Below are 21,049 nucleotides of genomic sequence, written 5' to 3' on the forward strand. Positions count from 1 at the left end.
TTTCGAGATATATCGGAAAAAGCAAAAATCTGCTCTACGCTATGCACTAAAAAAAGCATGAGAGAATGCGATGCAGCACCGCGACGGAGAGCGTTAAAAAATATTTTAAAGAAATTTTTTATTAAGGTTTATTTATGATATTGAATATAATATAAGATACTAAAAATATAATAAAATAAAGTAATATAAAATAATAATATTTTATATAATATAATAATATGTAATAATATAATATAATAATGTCGCACGTGAATGCATGCTGATGTGAGTGAGAGAGAAAGAGTAAATAATATTAATATAATATAGTAATATAATAATATAATATAATATAAAATATTTATATCCAGACTTCTTGGTCCGGATCCATTAGCGGTGACATGCCAGAGAGTCGACGCAGATCAACGACATCTGCCAATCCAAATCGGCTATATGATTTGTCAATTAAGGCATTATTTCGCTCTCTGTCGATCTCGCAAAAGTATCGCGTCCAAAATCTTTTTCTTAATTGATAAATCCATGTATGTGGATGTTATAGAGATATATCCATGTCTAGATACAAAATTAACATATTTTAGTGTGGCATTATACATTGAACAACAATATACTTTAAATCAGGGTAATGAAAATGCAAATTAAAAAATAATGCATTAATTATTAATTTTTTAATAAGTAATTATTTCTTTATTCATTAATTATTAAAACAATAATGCGTAATGAAAAAACTCGCATTAATTATTTCAAAAGTAATGCGTAATAAAAAAAATCGCATTACTTATTACAAAAGTAATGCGTAATGAAAAAATCGCATTACTTATTTCAAAAATAATGCGTAATGAAAAATATCGCATTACTTATTTCAAAAGTAATGCGCAATGAAAAATATCGCATTACTTATTTCCAGTGTTGTAATAGATCATTAAATAAATAATCTAGATCAGATCAAGATCTTTATCAAAATATTAAATCTAGATCAGATCACAGATCATTTTTCATACATTTGATCTACATCATAGATTACATTAATTTTGATCTAGATCAAAGATCGTTTCTTTTTTTTACTTGACAATTTGGTAGGAGTAGAAATCGAAGTTTTTTAAGCTTCTTTAATAGGCTTTTAGGAATGTCCCAGAAATCTTCTTTAATGGAGCCGGACCAAGAAGTCTGGATATAAATATTTTATATTATATTATATTATTATATTACTATATTATATTAATATTATTTACTCTTTCTTTCTTACTCACATCAGCATGCATTCACGTGCGATATTATTATATTATATTATTACATATTATTATATTATACAAAATATTATTTTATATTACTTTATTTTATTATATTTTTAGTATCTTATATTATATTCAATATCATAAATAAACCTTAATAAAAAATTTCTTTAAAATATTTTTTAACGCTCTCCGTCGCGGTGCTATCGCATTCTCTCATGCTTTTTTCAGTGCATAGCGTAGAGCAGATTTTTGTTTTTTCCGATATATCTCGAAAAGTATTGGAGATATCAAAAAATGTTTTATACAAAAGTTTTATGGTAACAATATCTCTATCTAACTACATTAATAAAATTTTGAAAAAAAATTTTTTTTTCAAAAATTATAAAACAATTGTTTAAAAAAATTTTAATTACTGTAGTTAGATAAAAGTACTTTTATTGTAAAACTTTTGTATAAAACATTTTTTAATATTTTGTTTAGTTTACGAGATATATCGAGAAAACGAAAAATGTCTCAATCTTTGAAGGGTGGTTTCACCTCTTTAAACCGTTTATGGGCAGCTACGATAAATTTCTAAATTCATGTATTTACCCCCTCTACATTTATGCCAAGTTTCATTAAAATCAGAATTTTCGAGTTCGCGAGGTTCCCTTGTGAGTGAAACGGACACAGACCAAATGCGCACAGACCAAATGCGCACGGACCAAATGCGCACGGACCAAATGCGCACAGTCGCAAACCTATGTGGTGCAGAGAATGCTTTGCACACACACACACACACACACACACACACACACACACACACACACACACACACAACACACACACACACACACACACACACACACACACACACATGGAGGGGTGCAAGGGGGGGGGGCTTTGCCCCCCCTCCCGCACCCATCCCGTCGGTAGAGGTGCCCGAAAAATCGCAACCTATGTGGTGAGTTTGTTGGTTACTGTGTCCGTTTGGTCTGTGCGCATTTGGTCCGTGCACATTTGGTCCGTGTGCATTTGGTCCGTGCGCATTTGGTCCGTGTGCATTTGGTCCGTGCGCATTTGGTCTGTGCGCATTTGGTCTGTGTCCGTTTCACTCAGCCTGTTGTGTCCGTTTATTACTGTGCGTATCTGGGACACTCCCTTCATAATGAGGGGTACAACAAATTCGACACCAATTCGACGTCTAATCGTCATCGAAATGATGATTTTGACGTCGAATCGATGTACTATTTCTCGCTGTAAATACTTAAATATCTATATACGTATTTTAACGAGCCTCTTGTTTTGCGTGAAAAGTCGCAAACCCATGTGGTGCAGAGTGTGTGCTTTGCACACACACACACACACACACACACACACGGGGGTGCAAGGGGGGGCCTTCGGCGAAGAGATCAAAGAAACGATCTTTGATCTAGATCAAAATTAATGTAATCTATGATGTAGATCAAATGTATGAAAAATGATCTGTGATCTGATCTAGATTTAATATTTTGATAAAGATCTTGATCTGATCTAGATTATTTATTTAATGATCTATTACAACACTGGAAATAAGTAATGCGATATTTTTCATTGCGCATTACTTTTGAAATAAGTAATGCGATATTTTTCATTACGCATTATTTTTGAAATAAATAATGCGATTTTTTTTATTACGCATTACTTTTGTAATAAGTAATGCGATTTTTTTTATTATGCATTACTTTTGAAATAATTAATGCGAGTTTTTTCATTACGCATTATTGTTTTAATAATTAATGAATAAAGAAATAATTACTTATTAAAAAATTAATAATTAATGCATTATTTTTTAATTTGCATTTTCATTACCCTGATTTAAAGTATATTGTTGTTCAATGTATAATGCCACACTAAAATATGTTAATTTTGTATCTAGACATGGATATATCTCTATAACATCCACATACATGGATTTATCAATATAAGAAAAAGATTTTGGACGCGATACTTTTGCGAGATCGACAGAGAGCGAAATAATGCCTTAATTGACAAATCATATAGCCGATTTGGATTGGCAGATGTCGTTGATCTGCGTCGACTCTCTGGCATGTCACCGCTAATGGATCCCTCACCTGCCCCGGCCAAGTTGCTAACCCATGTGTATTGTATTAGAAATCAAGTAAAACATACGTGGTCATTTCGAACGTAGCCGTTCCGAACATGGCCGTTCCGAACGTGGCTGTTTTGAACGTAGCCGTTCCGAACGTGGCCGTTTCGAACGTGGGTAAATTGAACTCCGTGCAATATTTCCCGTGGCCATTCCGAACGTGGCCGTTTCGAACGTGGCCGTTTCGAACGTGGGCAAATTGAACCCCGTACAATATTTCCCGTGGCCGTTCCGAACGTGGCCATTTCGGACGTGACCGTTTCGAACGTGGGCAAATTGAACTCCGTGCAACATTTCCCGTGGCCATTTCGAACGTGGTCAAATTTACGCGTGGCCATTTCGAACGTGGTCAAATTTACGCGTGGCCATTTCGAACGTGACCATTTCGGACGCTCCCTATTATTTCGTAAAACTCAGTAAAAAATTGTATATTTATATTTATTTATAAATCTTTTATTTAACTATACATGTTTCATCTTTCTGATATTTATTGAACTGATCTATAACAAATATGTATTTGTAAACATAAAGTACTCATCATGGATCATCACGAAATGTTAGTCCATGTACGATCTTTGAGGTCAAGCAATGTCAACGGCGGCTAATAATTGGATGAGTGACCATTTTTTCGATTGTAGAAATTAAGCTATAATAGATGTAACTATGGTTCGGGTGATCGCGATATGTGTAATGCACCGTTGCAGTGGAAGATTTGTTCAATGTGAGTATAAGTTAGACGAGACATGTACCTGAATATTTTCTAAAATGTTTCTGTAATATTTTACATTGATTCAAAAATATTACCGAAATGTTGCAGAAATCTTTCAGCAAGATTGCATTTGAAATGACATTGAAACATTGCAGAAATGTTGTAGAAACAGTCATGAAATATTTCTGTGATATTGCTGTAGAAGTAATATTTCAAATAAAATGTTTTAGAAATATTACATGCCGAGTGGGTAGTGAAACTTTTGATAAAAATGATAAATACATAAATTTAGAAATTTCTAGTAGTAATTCACAAATGAGAGGATAAAACTATGTTTCAAAAATAAGAAACTTTATTTTTTCTTGTAAATTAATATATTGATAGATTAAAAATCTTTTATATGAAAGTTTCATTATAAACGTATCTCTATTAATTACTCCTGTTGGATTAAAATTCAGATTTTAATGAAACTTAACACAAAGATAAAGGAAAGAGTAAATACATGAATTCAGAAATTTTTAGTAGCAACTCAAAGACATTTCACAGAGATAAAATCATTCTTCAAAAATAAAGTTTTTAAACTTTTTTCTGTACAGGATAATCCCAAACAACTTTAAAATGTTATATTCCTTACTTAATTCTGAGACGATTTTTCCTTTCCTAAAACTTTGTCTGAGGCTTAGTTTTTGAATTATTAAAAAAAAAAGTTGTTATCCCTGCATAAAATGTCTTATTCATAAATAGTGTTTCGCATTAACGAGATTTTATCGTAATATTTTCTAAATTCTGTTCAATTCTGTTTTTGGCAAAATGTCAATATTTTCTAATTCTTTTTAATCCAACGTTTTATGCAGGGATATTACGGATCAAGTACAAAAGGTAGGCAAGGGCAGCGCAACCATGCACAAAACGTCTTATTCAAAAATAGTGTTTTGCATTCACGATATTTTATCGTGAATTCTGCTTTGCAAAAATTTTGGATTGCATCGTGTCCAATACTTTTCAGTGCAATATTGAGAATAGAACCATGAAATTTTGTATACTTCTGTAACCGATAACAATTAGCAGAAGAAGTGAATCTTTTTTAAAGCGAAGGTTTGCATTTATTTGAATGCCTCTTATTGCGATTGAATGCGAAGAATGTTTAGAGTCAAGTGAATTTTTTTAAATGCGAGAGTTAATATTTGAAATGAATTGAATCCTTATTCAAACAGAATTAAAAAGATATTCAATTGAATATATATTGAATATATAATAATATTTTTTGAATTCTGTTGAATTTTGCTTTTTGCAAAATGTCAATATTTTTAAATTCTTCTCAATCCGACGTTTTATGCAGGATTATCGTCAGACGCGGACGCTTACGCAAGGCGTTTGGTATGATTAGTCAATGGTTATACGTAATACGCGAACATACATCATGTTTCTGAGATCGAAAAATTGTTTCAAAATAAATTCAGAAATATTTTAAAAACAAAAATTATCTATTAGTACACTTTCTTACACACACACACACACACACGTGCGCGCGCGCGCGCACGCACACCCTTACATTCACATTTATATTCACCTTCACCTTCACTTTCAACTTCACTTTCACCTTTACCTTAACCTTCACTTTCACCTTCACCTTCACCTACTTGCAATGATTCGATGACCTCATGATCATGACATGATCTGTTGCTTTCTTAAGACGGATGAACTTCTCGATGAATAATAAGAGTTTCATTTAATAAATTTCTCATTGACTTTAAATTCGATTTGTTCACTCGATTAAGGGGAATGCTGGACTATTTCTCAAACTTAATCGGGGTCGATCAAGTTTGATGTGGAATCATTCATACACACCATTAATGAGATTTCTTTTATAGATTTAGAAATTCTTTTCCAAAATTAAAGTACACATATTAATATCAATCTGTGAATTGAATTTTATATCGAGAACAAAACAATTTTTTTCACATTACTCTATTTACCTTCTTCCGAATCGGCACTCACACATACATATAAAATATTCAGATGCATTATTTTCTTATACCAAAAGCTTCTAGTTCATATCTAAAAGTACATTATTATTCTTTCCTGTAATAATAAAGGTGCATAACAGTTATTTTGTACGTATAGAGTCTTTAAAACTTAGTGCTGCAGATTGAAATCACGAGACGACTGCACAAAAGTATAACTGTCTAATTTTTTTCGTTTTTTACATGAAATTGTAATTACCCACCCTTTGTTATTGTCTATACTTTAATTCTGGAGAAGGATTTACAATTCTATGAAATCAATTAAGAGCAAAGCGTATCCGAAAATAATTAGCGTTCAATCGGTAAAACTTAAGGGGATGATTCCAGCATCCCCTTAAAACAATGAGAAATCGTACGTTTTTACCACACAACACGCGTTTACACAATATAAAGTTTTTTACTAACGAATTCATTAATTAATCATCGGTCGGTATTAATCATTGTCGATTAAAGATTGTTTCGAGAAACATTAATTACTGACACATAACACGCGGTTACACATTGATAGCAAATAGTCAATCAATTTTACTAATAAATTTACTAACTACCCAGTGAACACAGTAATATAGCAGCAGTGTAACAGCAATGTAACCGAATATAACAGGTTACGTTACTCTGAAATTACGAACACGTAACTTACATGTAAGTTACAATTTCCGACTCAGCAATATAACATGTTATAATTACATGTTATCTAACCGTTACACAACAGTTACAAAGAAAAATAAAATAAAATAAAAATTTTATTTTTTTTTAATTATTTTTATCAACAGCACATACTACATTTAGAATAAATTTTTATTAATTAATTAAATTTAAATTATGTAATTTTTTATTTTATTCTTACTTGCCGCTGCTAGGTTTGAACCCGGGACCTTAGGATGACGAACCTTGTACTCTACCTGCTACGCCAATTTGACTCATCGATATGGGTACTTGTTATTGTCTACATATACTTATATGATATAAACTGACGCAACTATATTATTTTTTATAAAAGCAATTAAATTTTTCAAAACATATTAAAAATAAATAGCATTAATTTATTTACTTATTAATTTCATTGTTAAATTTATCTTTTTCCATAACCTTAATAATTTGATGAAAATTGCGATCTATTTAGCACTAATCTTTGAAGCGTTCAAATGATTAATTAGATGGTTAACTATATAGATCGTAATTCTAAGAAAAATTGAATAGTATACATTTATTATTCTGTTTTTGTTCAGCACATGCCATGATGAATTTCGATTTTGTGCATTTTTTGTGCGCAGTAATTGTAGACAAACCGTTATTTTTGAAAACATTATTTTTATAATAATTTTTTTATTATCAAATAGATCTATCATTCAGGATGTTATAATGTTGTTTGATTTCTGAGTCAACTACGACGCATCGTTCAGACAATAACATTGATACGAACGTGTTATGTTACGATTATACAATTTTTGTTGAATAACTGTAACGCCAAAACGATGTATAACAGCTATATCACTTGCGTATAACAAATATTACGTAACAGGTTATTTCCATGTCATATAGCACCTACATATCACAAGAATAACAATGTTAAATTACTTGTAACTTCCATGTTATATTGCCGCTATAAAATGTGTTCACTGGGTAATCACTATCGCTCACTGTCGATTAATTATTTTACGACTGAAAACTTCTCGAAAAAAATAAATTACTCTCACGCAACACGCATTTTATACCGAGCAAAATTCGACTGATTTTATTGGTTATGTTTATAGTCAAGTGCACGCAAATTTGATAAACCTAGATGGTAGTGTTATCTTTGCGTGTTAATATGTATCAATAATATTTCTTGGAATGGTCTTCAATTGCAGAATAATTAATCGACAGTGATTAATACTGACCGATAGTGATTAATTAATAAATTTGTTAATAAAAAACGTAAGATTTATCGTTATTTTAATAATCGAGTGAACAAATCGAGTTTAAAGTCTAAGAAATTTATTAAATAAAACTTATTTGGAATTCAACTCATAATTCATGGAGAAGTTCATCCGTCTTAAGAAAGCAACAGATCATGTCATGATCATGAGGTCATCGAATCATTGCGGTAAACGTGAATGTGAATGTAAATGTGCGTGTGCGTGCCTTAGAGAAAAAATATCTACCAATAAAAAAATCTTTGTTTTTAAAATGTTGTATTCCTGATTTTATTTTGAGACAATTTTTCCTTCTCAGAAACATGTATGTGCGCGTATTATGTATAGCCATTGATTGATTATACCAAGCGCCTCGCGTATGCACTTGCGTTTAATGGTAAGTTGCGCCTTGCCTACCTCTTGTACCTGACCCGTAATATCCCTGCTCAAAAAATCCGATAGAATCAGATAAGAAAAAATTCTATCTAATTGAATCGTGTTTTTGGTTCGTAAATATTAAATCGGTTATCTGAAATATACGATAGGCTTTCTATATTTCTGTATCGTATTTTTCATATAGTTACCTATCGGTTTTAATCAATTTCTATCGTCATGTTTTATATAAATTAATCGTATTCTATTGTGTTTTTGGTTCGTAAATATTAGATTGGTTATCTGAAATATACGATAGGCTTTCTATATTTTTGTATCGTATTTTTCGTATAGATTACCTATCGTTTTTAATCAATTTCTATCGTCATGTTTTATATAAATTAATCGTATTCTATCGTGTTTTTGGTTCGCAAATATTAGATTGCTTATCTGAAACTTATAATAGACTTTTTATCTTTCTGTATCATATTTTTCGTATAGATTACCTATCGTAAATCTAGTTCAAAAAATGTAAACGTTTTACTTTTCTTGTACAGAATCGTTTACTCAATTAAAATGAGTAAATTATAAAAGTAATGTGGCAGTCGTCTTCCACATCCCACACAGCACACTTTATCCTGAGGATATCCCAAATTATCCCAGACAGACGAAGGCGATCCCACGGATATCTCAATAAGTAGCTCCCGGGATATCCTACAAAAATATCTTAAAATATCGTAAAATATCTTAAGATATCATATGATGTCCCATTAATATATTTCGATATCCCCAAAAAATATCTTAAAATATTATAAGATATTGTAAGATATTCTATAATATCTTACGATATCCTATTACATTCAGATAATATCCCATCATATCTTTTTTATCTCTACAATTAATAGAGTGTAAATCAAGTGTAAAGGAAAAGTGAATTATAATGTAATAAAAGAGAGACAAAAGCGTAAATTAAATCTCTAAGAAACGTAGATTAAAACGGAACATAAAGAAAGTACTCTTATCGAAACAATGTGGTATATATTAATACTAAAAAATTATAAAAAATGACATTAAAAAATTTTTTTAATTTTGTACAAACACAGCAAAAACAAACTTTTTAATAAGTTATTTCACATGCTATTTTGCACGCATATGTAAAAATGAATAAAAAACTAAAATTTCATATTTATTCATAAAAATATAAGTTAATTATACATATTTCATCCTTCTGATAACATCTATTGTAATGATCTATAACAAATATGTATGCATAGACAAGAAGTGTTCATGGATTATCACGTGGCGTTAGGATGTGTACGGTCTTCGAAGTCAAGCAACGTCGACGATGGTTGACGCTTGGATGGATGACCGTTTTTTCAGATATAGAGATTAAACATGCTTTAACGGGTACAACTGTGGCTTGGCTGAAACATGTTGTTATTATAGTCTTCTTCCTCTTACAAGATTACGTAAAAATAATTAGAATTTTTTATTTTTTGTTCAAGTTTTTTTCAATTTTTAAAAACTCAAAAATACTTAGAAATATTCAAAAATTTTTTTAATTATTCAAAATTTTTCATTTTTAAAGTTTTTTCGAGAAACGTTTCAATTTTTATAAAAAATCGGAATATTTATTAGAAATCCTGAAAAAAATTTTTTTTAATTCTGACAAATTTTTTCACTAGGGTATATTTTACGATATCTCAGGAAATCCCTTGGACATCCTCTGGATATCGTTTGAGATATCTACAGGATGTCAAATCGGTGGACATTTGTGCATCCCTTGGATATCCCTTGGATATCGCAGACGGTCCACGGATATCCAACGATATTGCGATATCCCAAAATGACATTCCAGAGACATCCCTAGGATAAAGTGTGCTGTGTGGAATCGTCCTCTCGTAGCGAAAGAAACTGATTATTGCTTGTCTTAATCGTGTTGCGGGTGGTCTTTATATAGCGGGTCGGCTGCATTTGACTCACAAGAGAGTAATCGCCTACCAGCCTATCGGTGGCGCCGCGTACTAACTAAAAAGTTGGATAGAAAATGATAGAAACATATAGAAATTTGATAGAAAATTTATAAAATTCTATTGTTCTTTATCGTATCTCAATTAAACGATTAAAACTTTATCTGAATATGGATACTTTCCTATATGATCTTACCTAATTATCTTACTGAATAGAAAAATTACGATTTAAAGTCTATACAAATTAATCTGAAATTGTCCCTATATGTTTCTATCAAATATATGTTATGGAACAATAATCGTTTTCTATCGTTGTCTTTATAATAGGAGATATTTCAAGGAGGAACAATTATCACAGGTACACAAAAAAAGTGATTCGGCGGACCAGACTAGTCAATCCTTATGTATTTTGACTCACTGAATCCGAATTCAAGGTCAGAATTGCAAAGTTAGCTCGCATTTTTTAACCTCAAAAAAAATTTTTTTTTAATGTTGGTCTGGCGGACCAGACTATATAATCAGTCAATCCTTATGTATTTTGACCCGCTGAATCCAAATCCAAGGTCAGAATTACTAAATTTGCTCATTTTTTCTAACCTCAAAAAAACTTTTTTTTAATGTTGGTCCGGCGGACCAAAGTAGTCTATCCTTATGTATTTTGACCCGCTGAATCCAAATCCAAGGTCAAAATTATTAAATTTGCTCATTTTTTCTAACCTCAAAAAAAATTTTTTTTAATGTTGGTCCGGCGGACCAGAGTAGTCTATCCTTATGTATTTTGACCCGCTGAATCGAAATTCAAGGTCAGAATTGCTGAATTGGCTTATTTTTTTCTAACCTCAAAAAAACACCTTGTAAAAGCAGCTTGGATCTTAAATGTATAATTCGGAGCGTGCAAGCTTGCGTAAGCACATTGTCCGGGGAAAATTCAATACTTATAACAAGTCTGAGCTTCTGTGAATGAATAGCGTAGAAAATTCACTCCCTTTTCCTATTATATTTAACTCTTTTATTCTGACCTTGGATTTGGATTCAGCGGGTCAAAATACATAAGAATTGACTGATTATATAGTCTGGTCCGCCAGACCAACATTAAAAAAGAATTTTTTTTTAAGGTTAGGAAATGCAAGCTAACTTTGCAATTTTGACTTTGGATTCGTATTTAGCGGATCAAAATACATAAGAATTGACTAGTCTAGTCCGCCGGACCAACCTTTTTTTTTGTGTGTCTGTGTTATTTTATAATTCCGCCGGACAGAACATTCTGTTGTTCTTTATGATATCCGAATTAAACGATTAAAACTTTATCTGAATATGGATACTTTCCTATATTATCTTATCTGGTTATCTTATTGAATAAAAAAATTACGACTTAAGGGGATCCAGGAGTGCCTTTGAAATTTGATCGAAGTCGATAATGTAGAGTCATTCGTGCACATCATTATGAGATTTCATATGTATTTCTTGTATAGATTTAGAAATCCTTTTCCAGAATTAAAGTACACATATTAATATTAATCTATAAATTGGATTTTATATTGAAAACGAAAAAATTGTTTCTTATATTGCTCTACTTATCGACTTTTTACGTGTACATAACCCAAATTTTCGTTTTTTCATTTTCCAATTTGCGGAATGCGAATCTTTTTTTCTAGGATTCTAATCTTATTTCTAATTGCACGATATTATTCCTGAGAGTTTTTTCTAGGGGGCGACGTGATTATTTTATACATATAAACTATAGATTTTTTGTATGAAGCAAATATTGTCGTTAAGTGACTAATAAATAACAATTTTTTTTTATTTATCAGAACAAATCGTACATCGCCCCCTTCATTTTTGTGCGTACTTTAATCCTGTAAAAGGATTTTGCATTCTGTTACTCCAATTCGAAAATCCAAGTTCCCCCAAAAATGTCGGTAACTCTGTCACTCCCGGATCCTCTTAAAGTCTATATAAATTATTCAGATAATTCTATATTCAGATAAAGTTTTAATCGTTTGATTTAGACACGATAAAGAATGATAAAATGTTATGTTCGGCAAAATTGCGAAATAATTTTTCCCTGTTTAAAATATCTCCAATTATATAGACAATGATAGAAAACTATTATAGTATATAACATATTTTTAATAAAAACGTATAGGGACAATTTCAGATTAATTTATATAGACTTTACGTTATAATTTTTATATTCAGTAAGATAGCCAGATAAATTGTATAGGAAAGTACTCATATTCAGATAAAGATTTAATCGTTTAATTTAGATACGATAAAATACGATAGAACTTTATGTCCGCCGAAATGGTAATATATTTGATAGAAACATATAGGAACAATTTCAGATTAATTCATATAGAGTTTTATAGACCTTGAATCGTAAATTTCATATTTAGTACAATAAGTAGATAAGATCATATAGAAAAATAATCGTATTCAGATAAAGTTTTAATCGTTTATTTCAGATACGATAAGAAACGATAGAACTTTATGTCCGCCGAAATTGGAATACATCTGATAGAAATGTATAGGAACAATTTCAGATTAATTCATATAGAGTCTTATAGACCTTGAATCGTAAATTTCATATTCAGAACGATAAGTAGATAGGATCATATATAAAAGTAGTCGTATTCAGATAAAGTTTTAATCGTTTATTTCAGATACGATAAGAAACGATAGAACTTTATGTCCGCCGAAATTGGAATACATGTGATAGAAACGTATAGGAACAATTTCAGATTAATTCATATTGAGTCTTATAGATCTTGAATCGTAAATTTCATATTCAGAACGATAAGTAGATAGGATCATATATAAAAGTAGACGTATTCAGATAAAGTTTTAATCGTTTATTTCAAATACGATAAGAAACGATAGAATTTTATAACTTTTCTATCTGGCAGGAAATCTAGTGTCCGATAGAAACGATAGATTCAGATAAAATCATATTAAATTTCTATCAAATTTCTATATGTTTCTATCAGTTTCTATCGTACTTTTTGAACAGGGATAACAACTATTTTTTTTAATAATTCAAAAACTAAGTTTCAGACAATGTTTTTGGGGAAAAAAAATCGTCTTAGAATTAAGTGAGAAATACGATATTTTAAGTACAAAAAGTTATTTGGGATCACCCTGTATATCTTGTTTACAAAATATTAAATAAGATATCAAAAATTTTTTATATAAAAGTTGTGTGCAAGTTTTAATTTTTTATTTAATTTTTTTATAAATAAGATACGTTACATAAAATAATAATTATGTGCATAACCTCATAAAATCTGTAGAACAAATATTTTTGTTGGATATTTTTACTATTTATTAACTAGCAATTATAAATATATGGATACATATAGAATAAAAATACATTAACTTTATAATAGTGTTACACTCGCACCGCGGGAAGGAATAAACACACTCTTTTTCTTTTAACGAATAGCTTTATTAGAGCAAACGAAAACACGTTCAACTCAGTGCGAGACCGAGAATCAACAACAACATAGTCCGCGTTGTCAAGACAGTTGACAACGCTCACAGAAAATCAATATATCGATTGGTCAGAACAGCTGACAGATCAAACTGGCAGGGGCGTAACAATAGTATTATAATTACACAAATATTAGGCATGTAGAAAGTGCAAAAGTTAATTTAAAAAATTATTTTTGAAAAATGATTAGCGTAGTCGAATACAAATGTTTTTATTATAAAACTTTTGTAAAAAAATTTTTTAATGTCTTGTTTAGTTTACAAAATATATTAAAAAATAAAGTTTTTATCATTTAAAGATTGTTTTTAAAGTAGTTTTATCTCGAATTTTTTAAACTTCTATAAAAAATTTCTAAATTTGTGTATTTACTCCGTATTTATTGTTACATTTGTGACATGTTTTGTTAAAATCTAAAGAGTCACCGTAAAAAACGTCCGTTTTGAGGCATTTACATTTTGAATTAAATTTTATGCCAAATGATTAGTATTGATGAAACAATAATCCAGAAAAAATTATAAAGTGAACATATGATTAGTTTCAGAGATGTGGAAGGTCGAAGTAATGGGTTTTTCATTACATAGTATGATACAATTGAATTTTTTTAAACTGACATTTATGTCAAAAATTATTTCCCTCTATTCCAATGTTTTTGGGGCCGCTTATTATGAATCTTGTCAAAATTCAAGGATTTAATATGGCAGTCATTGTTATTAAAAATACATTAATTTTTATTCAAACTGAAATTTTGGGATTTTTTACGTCGCTAATTATAAATTTAATAAAATAAAACTCAAAATAGCAGACATATAAATATTTTAACTCAAATTCATTTTGAAGTACTACAGAATTTGAAGGATCAAACCCAAGATCTTCGTAGCAAACCAATACGCTATCCGCTACACCACGCTCGTTCTTTTATAGAATTCTCTAACATTTTTTAATGTAAAATCTTATAATAATGAATATATCAAAATCATTATCATCGTAAACATCAATTTCAGAAAATCAAATATCCAGAGATGAACATGTAATTTTTACGAGTATTAGTAGATTTTTTGAATATTTGTGTTTGAAATATTATACATCTTTTTGAATATTTATTTAAATCTAACTTTCATATAAATTGAACAGTTTACCATATGTCCATCATTTTGGATCTTGAATTTTGAAAATACCATTTTAAAACTATTTTTAATTTTGAAAGTACAGTATAAAATTCGTAATTTGCGTCGCGTAGCGACCTGAAAATCCCCAAAATTCCAGTTTGAATAAAAATTAACGTGTTTTTTAATAATAAATGTCTGCCATATTGGATCCACCATATTGAATTCGTAAATTTTGACAACAAATTCATAATCAGTGAACCAAAAACAGAATAGTGAGTGAAATTTTTAATAAAAATATCAGTTTGAAAAAATTCAATTGTATCATATTATCTAATGGAAAACCCACTTTGACCTTTCATATTTCTAAAACCAATGCTCATTATAAAAATTTCTCTGAATTATTGTCTCATCAATACTAATCATTTGCATAAAATTCAATTCAAAATGCAAGTGTCCCAAAATGGGCGAAAAAAAAAACATTTTTGCGGTGGCTTTTTCCGGGTTTGCGAGGTTTTCTTGTTAAATAAAAACACTTAAATTATCATGATATTACAAAATATTATACATTATTAAATACATATTACATTGTAATATTGCTGCAATATACACGAGGAAGAATCGAAAACTAAAGACAAAATACATTTAATGAATTTAATAGAAGTAACTGTAAGCAATTGAACATGTTCACAGTCTCCATGAATAGATGATGCATTTGTTGTACCGTTCAATCAACTTCTGTATCTCTGCAGAAAAGAACTTTTTCAACTCCCAAAGCCAAGTGTGCACTGTTTCATTATCAGAAATAAACCTACGACTGCGCAGCGCTTTCTTCAATTCCTTCCAGTGAACTAAAAACATTGTTATTTATCAGTCTTCTCTAATCAAGACATCTGTCCTGTCAATGTGATATTGCATGCATAATGTTGATGGGTGACCAAAAATAATCTTTATTGGTTACATTTGTTCTTCCTGGTTTAAATCTTTCTATTCATTCATAAGCAGACACAACTTTTGTTGATTCATGCTATGTCTATATACACTGAGCCAATATTCGATTCGACGGCGAATTTTCAATCGTCATTCCTTCTGCCCAGAAAAGCGCACTACAGCACATTATTCTTCTTGGTGTAATCTCGCAATGGAACGTTTGTTCTAGTGACTGCTACGCGAGTAAAGGCTGAGCACTGTAGGCGGTGAAGACACTTGATTCTTAGGCCCTTTGCAGAACATATGATACATAGATATATACATCAATATTTCAACAAGTTTAATTACAGATTTAACTGGCAATATGCCGCAATATTAGTTATCAATGATATGACCTAACTTCACGTAGTAGTAATATCCGAAGCACATGACATTTGCATATAGTGGCTACTATGTGTTTTTGTGTTTTTTTTTTTGTGAAGTTTTTTATTAAATTTAGGTATTACATAATGAGTAGTGCTATTTTATACATTGTATGCCTTATGGATAGTTTATTTTAAAACAAATCATAGAGGTACATTTTGTATTTTAGTATTGATACAAAATTAGAACCTGTAATGTACACATTCTGTATAATTTCATTGAGAAGGGCCACATGATGTGCAAAAGCCGACTGTCAACTTCCACGTGGTACACATCGGGTCATTTTGATGACGACGGTATGATTTGAGTTAAACAAGAATAAAATCAATGTGCAATATCATATTGATACTTAAAATTCATAATATTCACAAAATACCGTATTTATTCGCTAAAATACCCTAAAATGCAGTGCAAATTTCAAACTCGTGTGCAATCAACAAAAAACATCGTATCGACGTTTTTTTTTAAATTGCTTAGAAAAAAATTAACTTTAAGAATCTGGATTAATATTAGCCAGATTTTAATGAGAAACTTGTGAAAAATGATAACAAACTTTTACTTTTTTTAATTTAAAAAAACATGTTTGGTTTTCATGCGATACAAAAGGTTCGCACTTAACAAATCAAACTTTCGCCTAGGGATTCTTAAAGTAGAGTCTTTGCCCTTTAATTTAAAAAAAAGTACATATAATTTGGATGATTTTTCGCAAAGTTGCATCACTTTGAAAATTGCCTAAAAATCGGTCAAAATTTTTGTCTCGTTTTTTGTTTGCGCCAGTGTATATGTATACCTTACAAAAATAATGCTTAAAAACAAAAGGATTGTGTTTTCAATTTTCCCTACCGCATATGGTCGAACTATCTAATAGCAATGTAAATATAGTTGATTTCATTTATGTTAAATTGACACTAAATAATGTTTTTTATATTCTCTCAGTAATGTGTTTCATACTGAGATAGTGAAATTAAATTACTCACAATCAGGGATTTAACCTTAGCACAATTCTACCTATTTTTCCATCTCAAACGTCATATTGGGTTAAATATGTATCCCATTCCATTCCACGTGCTGCATTGAAGAGATGAACTGAAATCAGTATTGTGCTACATGAATCTCTTCGTCCTTTCATGGCGAAGACGATGATGTAATCCACAATAATATTAATCTTTCGTTCTCATTGTGGTTGGCGGACACCCATACTTTGAGTTTGGCGGACTCTATCTTTTGGACATTAGAGAGAATAGACCTGACATAGTCATCTAACGTTAGTCTAACTCTTTCACTATAGCGTCTTATCGGTCTGATGCCAAAATGTGCGTTAATTTCGTTCTATGGCCTTAGACCATATACTACGCATCATATGCAAACTGTTGAGTAAAAGAAAAGAGACAGTTATAGTGACATATATATACATCAAACTATCGGTCGTTCGTGCTAACTTCTATTCTAACAGTTACACTGTGACATTTTATGCAAGTAATTGCTAGAGCTTCGAAAAAAATTAATGTATCAAATCTGCAATGAAATATATGACACTTGATCTGACAGAATCCGTTGACATTGAGGTAATTTCTACTGCATTGACTGCACTTAAGCACAATATAAAAAAAGAACAGTAGGCTCATTCTGCTGAAAATCGTGCTAACGGTCGTCTCTTACAAATGACTTATGCGCATGATATACACAACCAACAATATGGCAACAAAGTATATTCAACAACAGTTTTCATAGGTGATGCATGGTCCAGTAATGTATGGTTTAAAGTTCTAGCAGCCAATCAAATCGGACTATGGTAATTGACGCCCCAAGTGTGTAAGCGGCGTACATTTTTCGATCAAAAAAGAAGGCTGTTTTTTTATTTTTTGAAATAAATACGCAAATATATATTGTAACACTTGTAAAAAATTTTTGTTTTTAATTTTTTAAAATATTTTAAGTTTTAATTACATGTTTATGTTCAGCGCGCCATGGCCTATAACTTGCGATGGTGGCCGATCCGGAAAAGTTTGGTTAAAAATGAAAAAAAAGTAATTTTGGTGGTGGTGTGTTAGAAGTTTTGTGCCATAAAGTTATAATAAATCTGAGTTTTATACCAAAAATCGTGATTTTCGTAAAAATGGATCATTTTTATATCCCAAAATAAACACGTTTGAAATGCCGACTTCCAACCTATTTTTTTCTTGAAATATAACAATAAACAGTTAGATTTTGAGCTCAAAGTATTAAGAATTCAAAAATCATGATTTTTTAAAACCGCCACCCTTCCCCCAGTTTCAACTTTTCAGAATTTTTTAAAGTATAATAATAAATTAAAAATTTTGACATCGGAATTTTATCATTATATTTAAAAAAAAATTAAAGTTTGTTCATGGTTTTTTTATAAAAATATTTTCATTGTTTTAAAACTTACAGCGATTAAAGCTGGATGAATGAATCCACCCTGTATGACATTTAAGTTCAGGAAAAAATATGACAGCAAAAGGATAATTAACATTAAACACGTTAAAAATTATTTAAACAAAATAAAGTTTAAAAAAAATCGCAAAAGAGAGTTCTTTTAAATTATTGTATTTTCGCTAATTTTTAACGAATTTAAAAAATCAGTTTTTGGAAAGATAGATATAGAACCGGGATAAAATGGATTTTGGGTATTATTTAAAAAGTATAATTATTTTGACAAATAAATGTTATAAAAAACAATAGCTTAAAAGAAAAAATGAATAAAGACACAATCAATCTTTTTTTCAATTTGCTATAAAATTGTAAAAAATGTTTATTTTTTAATTATAGGATACATTATTAAAGTAAAAAATTATTAAAATATTTTTATGACTCCAAATAGTATTCGCCACATCGTTTTGTCCTGTGGTTTTTACACACAGAGACATTGCAGCTCGCACAAATGCAACCGTAGTGTCTCTCTTTCTATAGCTAGTGTCCGTCTGAATGAAATATAAACATAAAAAGACAGTGTTTCGCATGGCGGTATCTGAACAACATATGTACACAAACGTCAGATTTATTAACATACCCCATTTACTCTTTATGTCTGTATTACTCGCATGTTGACGTTCCGATATTGGATAGTCTCTCTCGATTCTTAAGACTTTAAATTGCATTATTGCCCCGAGTCGATCTCTTCATCTGCTAACTTAGGAGATAAAATCAAATTCGTGTTAAACAATAAAACTATTCCAGTATGATATTCTAGGATTAACGAAATGTGGAAATGATCACGCTTATTTTGATGACAAATGCAGCCTTCCAAAATTTACTGCTAATAATAAAAATCTAGTATACATAACGTGAACTATAGGTTTTCATTTTCAGTACTGGCAGTGAATTTTGGAACCCAGCAAATATTATCGCAATACAAAACTTTAATATAAGCTAATAAGAGTTAGTAAAGGGTATGATTTTCAGATTGCTCAGATTATAAGTAAAAAATTCAATTTTATTTGTGAGACTGAAAAAAACGTGCATTCAACTGAATTATAAGTCACAAGTGAGAATTATCTGTTTTGGTGTAAATAGAAAACTATATATGTTCCGCCAACGTCTCTGTTCCGATTACCGCATAATTTAAAAATTGCCTTCACTTTTTAACTCTTTCGTATAATATTTTGTAATGTATGATAATGACAGTGTTTCTAATACTGCATTATAAGGATACAATATAACTGCAAGCTCCTGTGCTATATAGGGATATAATAATTCAGTGTTTAATTATTGATTTCTTTCTTTTATTTATTAATGCCATAGATATTACAATTAGAAGCGATAAATGAAACCACTATAGTTAGTTCTTCTCTGGACCAAACTATAGCCGTATGGAGTGCGATAGATGGAAAACTAAGATTTCACATGAAGTAAGAAAATACTTAATATTTATTTAAAATAGATAAAATTAAGTTTTACTAAGTATTAGGTAAACTAAATTTATTTAAAATATAAATTATTATCTAAAATTAGGTATGCAAAATATTATTTACATAAATTATTTTTTTATTGATTTTCAGAGGAGCGACAGAGCCTGTTCATTGCATGGCAATGCACGAACAGGCCTTGATAATAGGAACAACAGCCAATCGAATTGGGGTTTATACCGGTATAGAAGTGACTGCGTCATTAAGCTCATCCAAGTTAAGATCCGACGCTTTTAAAGGCATTCTTACTGCCATGACTGTCCTCCCTCTCAATCGATTATTATTGTTAGGCGCTGATAACGGTGGGATAACATTGCTGTGTTAAGAACAACTATTTGGAGAACATATGCGAATATATGAATTTATATTATTAAATGTAATAATGAGGAATAAAAAAGTATATGTAATTTATCCACAAAATCCACGACTTGAAAATTTTATTGCAATAAATATAATTTTTCCAAGATATTGGAGGAAAATTTTCTATATATGGATAATGTCTGTCCTCGTCGCTATTACTTTGAGAGCAAGTTTTGCGGACATTTTGTGTACTCCGACGTCTGCTAAAATTTCCTCCGATGCACTTTGATTATTATGTAGCATTTCTTTGAGTAATATTGCTGAACCCATTAAAACATTTAAAAGTATACACGCTTCCTTGATTCTGGAATATCAAAATAGAATTATGGTATAGAATTAATCTGTTCTAATGAATAAGCTAATAATTTTAAAGGTGTATTCTAGTTTAGCACTTATAAAAAAATAATTTCTTTGAAATATATAAAAAGGATTTCAATATTTTTAATATACACTCCTCAAGAAAATTAAGGGGATAACAGTTATTTCATCA

The 21,049-nt window shown here is 30.2% G+C and overlaps 2 protein-coding genes and 1 long non-coding RNA gene across 16 annotated transcripts in view; 1 reads left to right on the plus strand and 2 right to left on the minus strand.

The window, feature by feature from the left end:
• Positions 1-20,619, plus strand: part of LOC105839645 (WD repeat-containing protein 81) — a 256,150-nt gene extending 235,531 nt beyond the window's left edge. For all 8 annotated transcript variants that reach the window (XM_036289006.1, XM_036289007.1, XM_036289012.1 and 5 more), the window contains 2 exons: positions 20,036-20,142; positions 20,293-20,619. In XM_036289006.1, coding sequence (XP_036144899.1) covers positions 20,036-20,142; positions 20,293-20,524 — 339 coding nt within the window. In that variant the 3' untranslated portion in view covers positions 20,525-20,619. The remainder of the gene's footprint in view (positions 1-20,035; positions 20,143-20,292) is intronic.
• LOC105839018 (RAD50-interacting protein 1) overlaps positions 15,462-21,049 on the minus strand; it is a 150,593-nt gene continuing 145,005 nt past the window's right edge. For 5 of the 7 annotated variants that reach the window (XM_036289014.1, XM_036289015.1, XM_036289018.1 and 2 more), the window contains one exon: positions 20,607-20,863. In XM_036289014.1, coding sequence (XP_036144907.1) covers positions 20,683-20,863 — 181 coding nt within the window. In that variant the 3' untranslated portion in view covers positions 20,607-20,682. Of the gene's footprint in view, positions 16,141-20,606; positions 20,864-21,049 lie in introns of those variants that run through there. The other 2 variants (XR_004963910.1, XM_036289019.1) reach the window with 2 other exon arrangements.
• On the minus strand, positions 18,179-20,037 carry LOC118646342. The gene is made up of 2 exons (XR_004963917.1): positions 19,305-20,037; positions 18,179-19,215 (listed from the first exon to the last, which is right to left on the minus strand). It is a non-coding gene; the product is annotated as an uncharacterized LOC118646342 (long non-coding RNA).

Source organism: Monomorium pharaonis, chromosome 6 (assembly GCF_013373865.1).
Source record: "Monomorium pharaonis isolate MP-MQ-018 chromosome 6, ASM1337386v2, whole genome shotgun sequence".
Taxonomy (NCBI): Eukaryota; Metazoa; Arthropoda; class Insecta; order Hymenoptera; family Formicidae; genus Monomorium; species Monomorium pharaonis.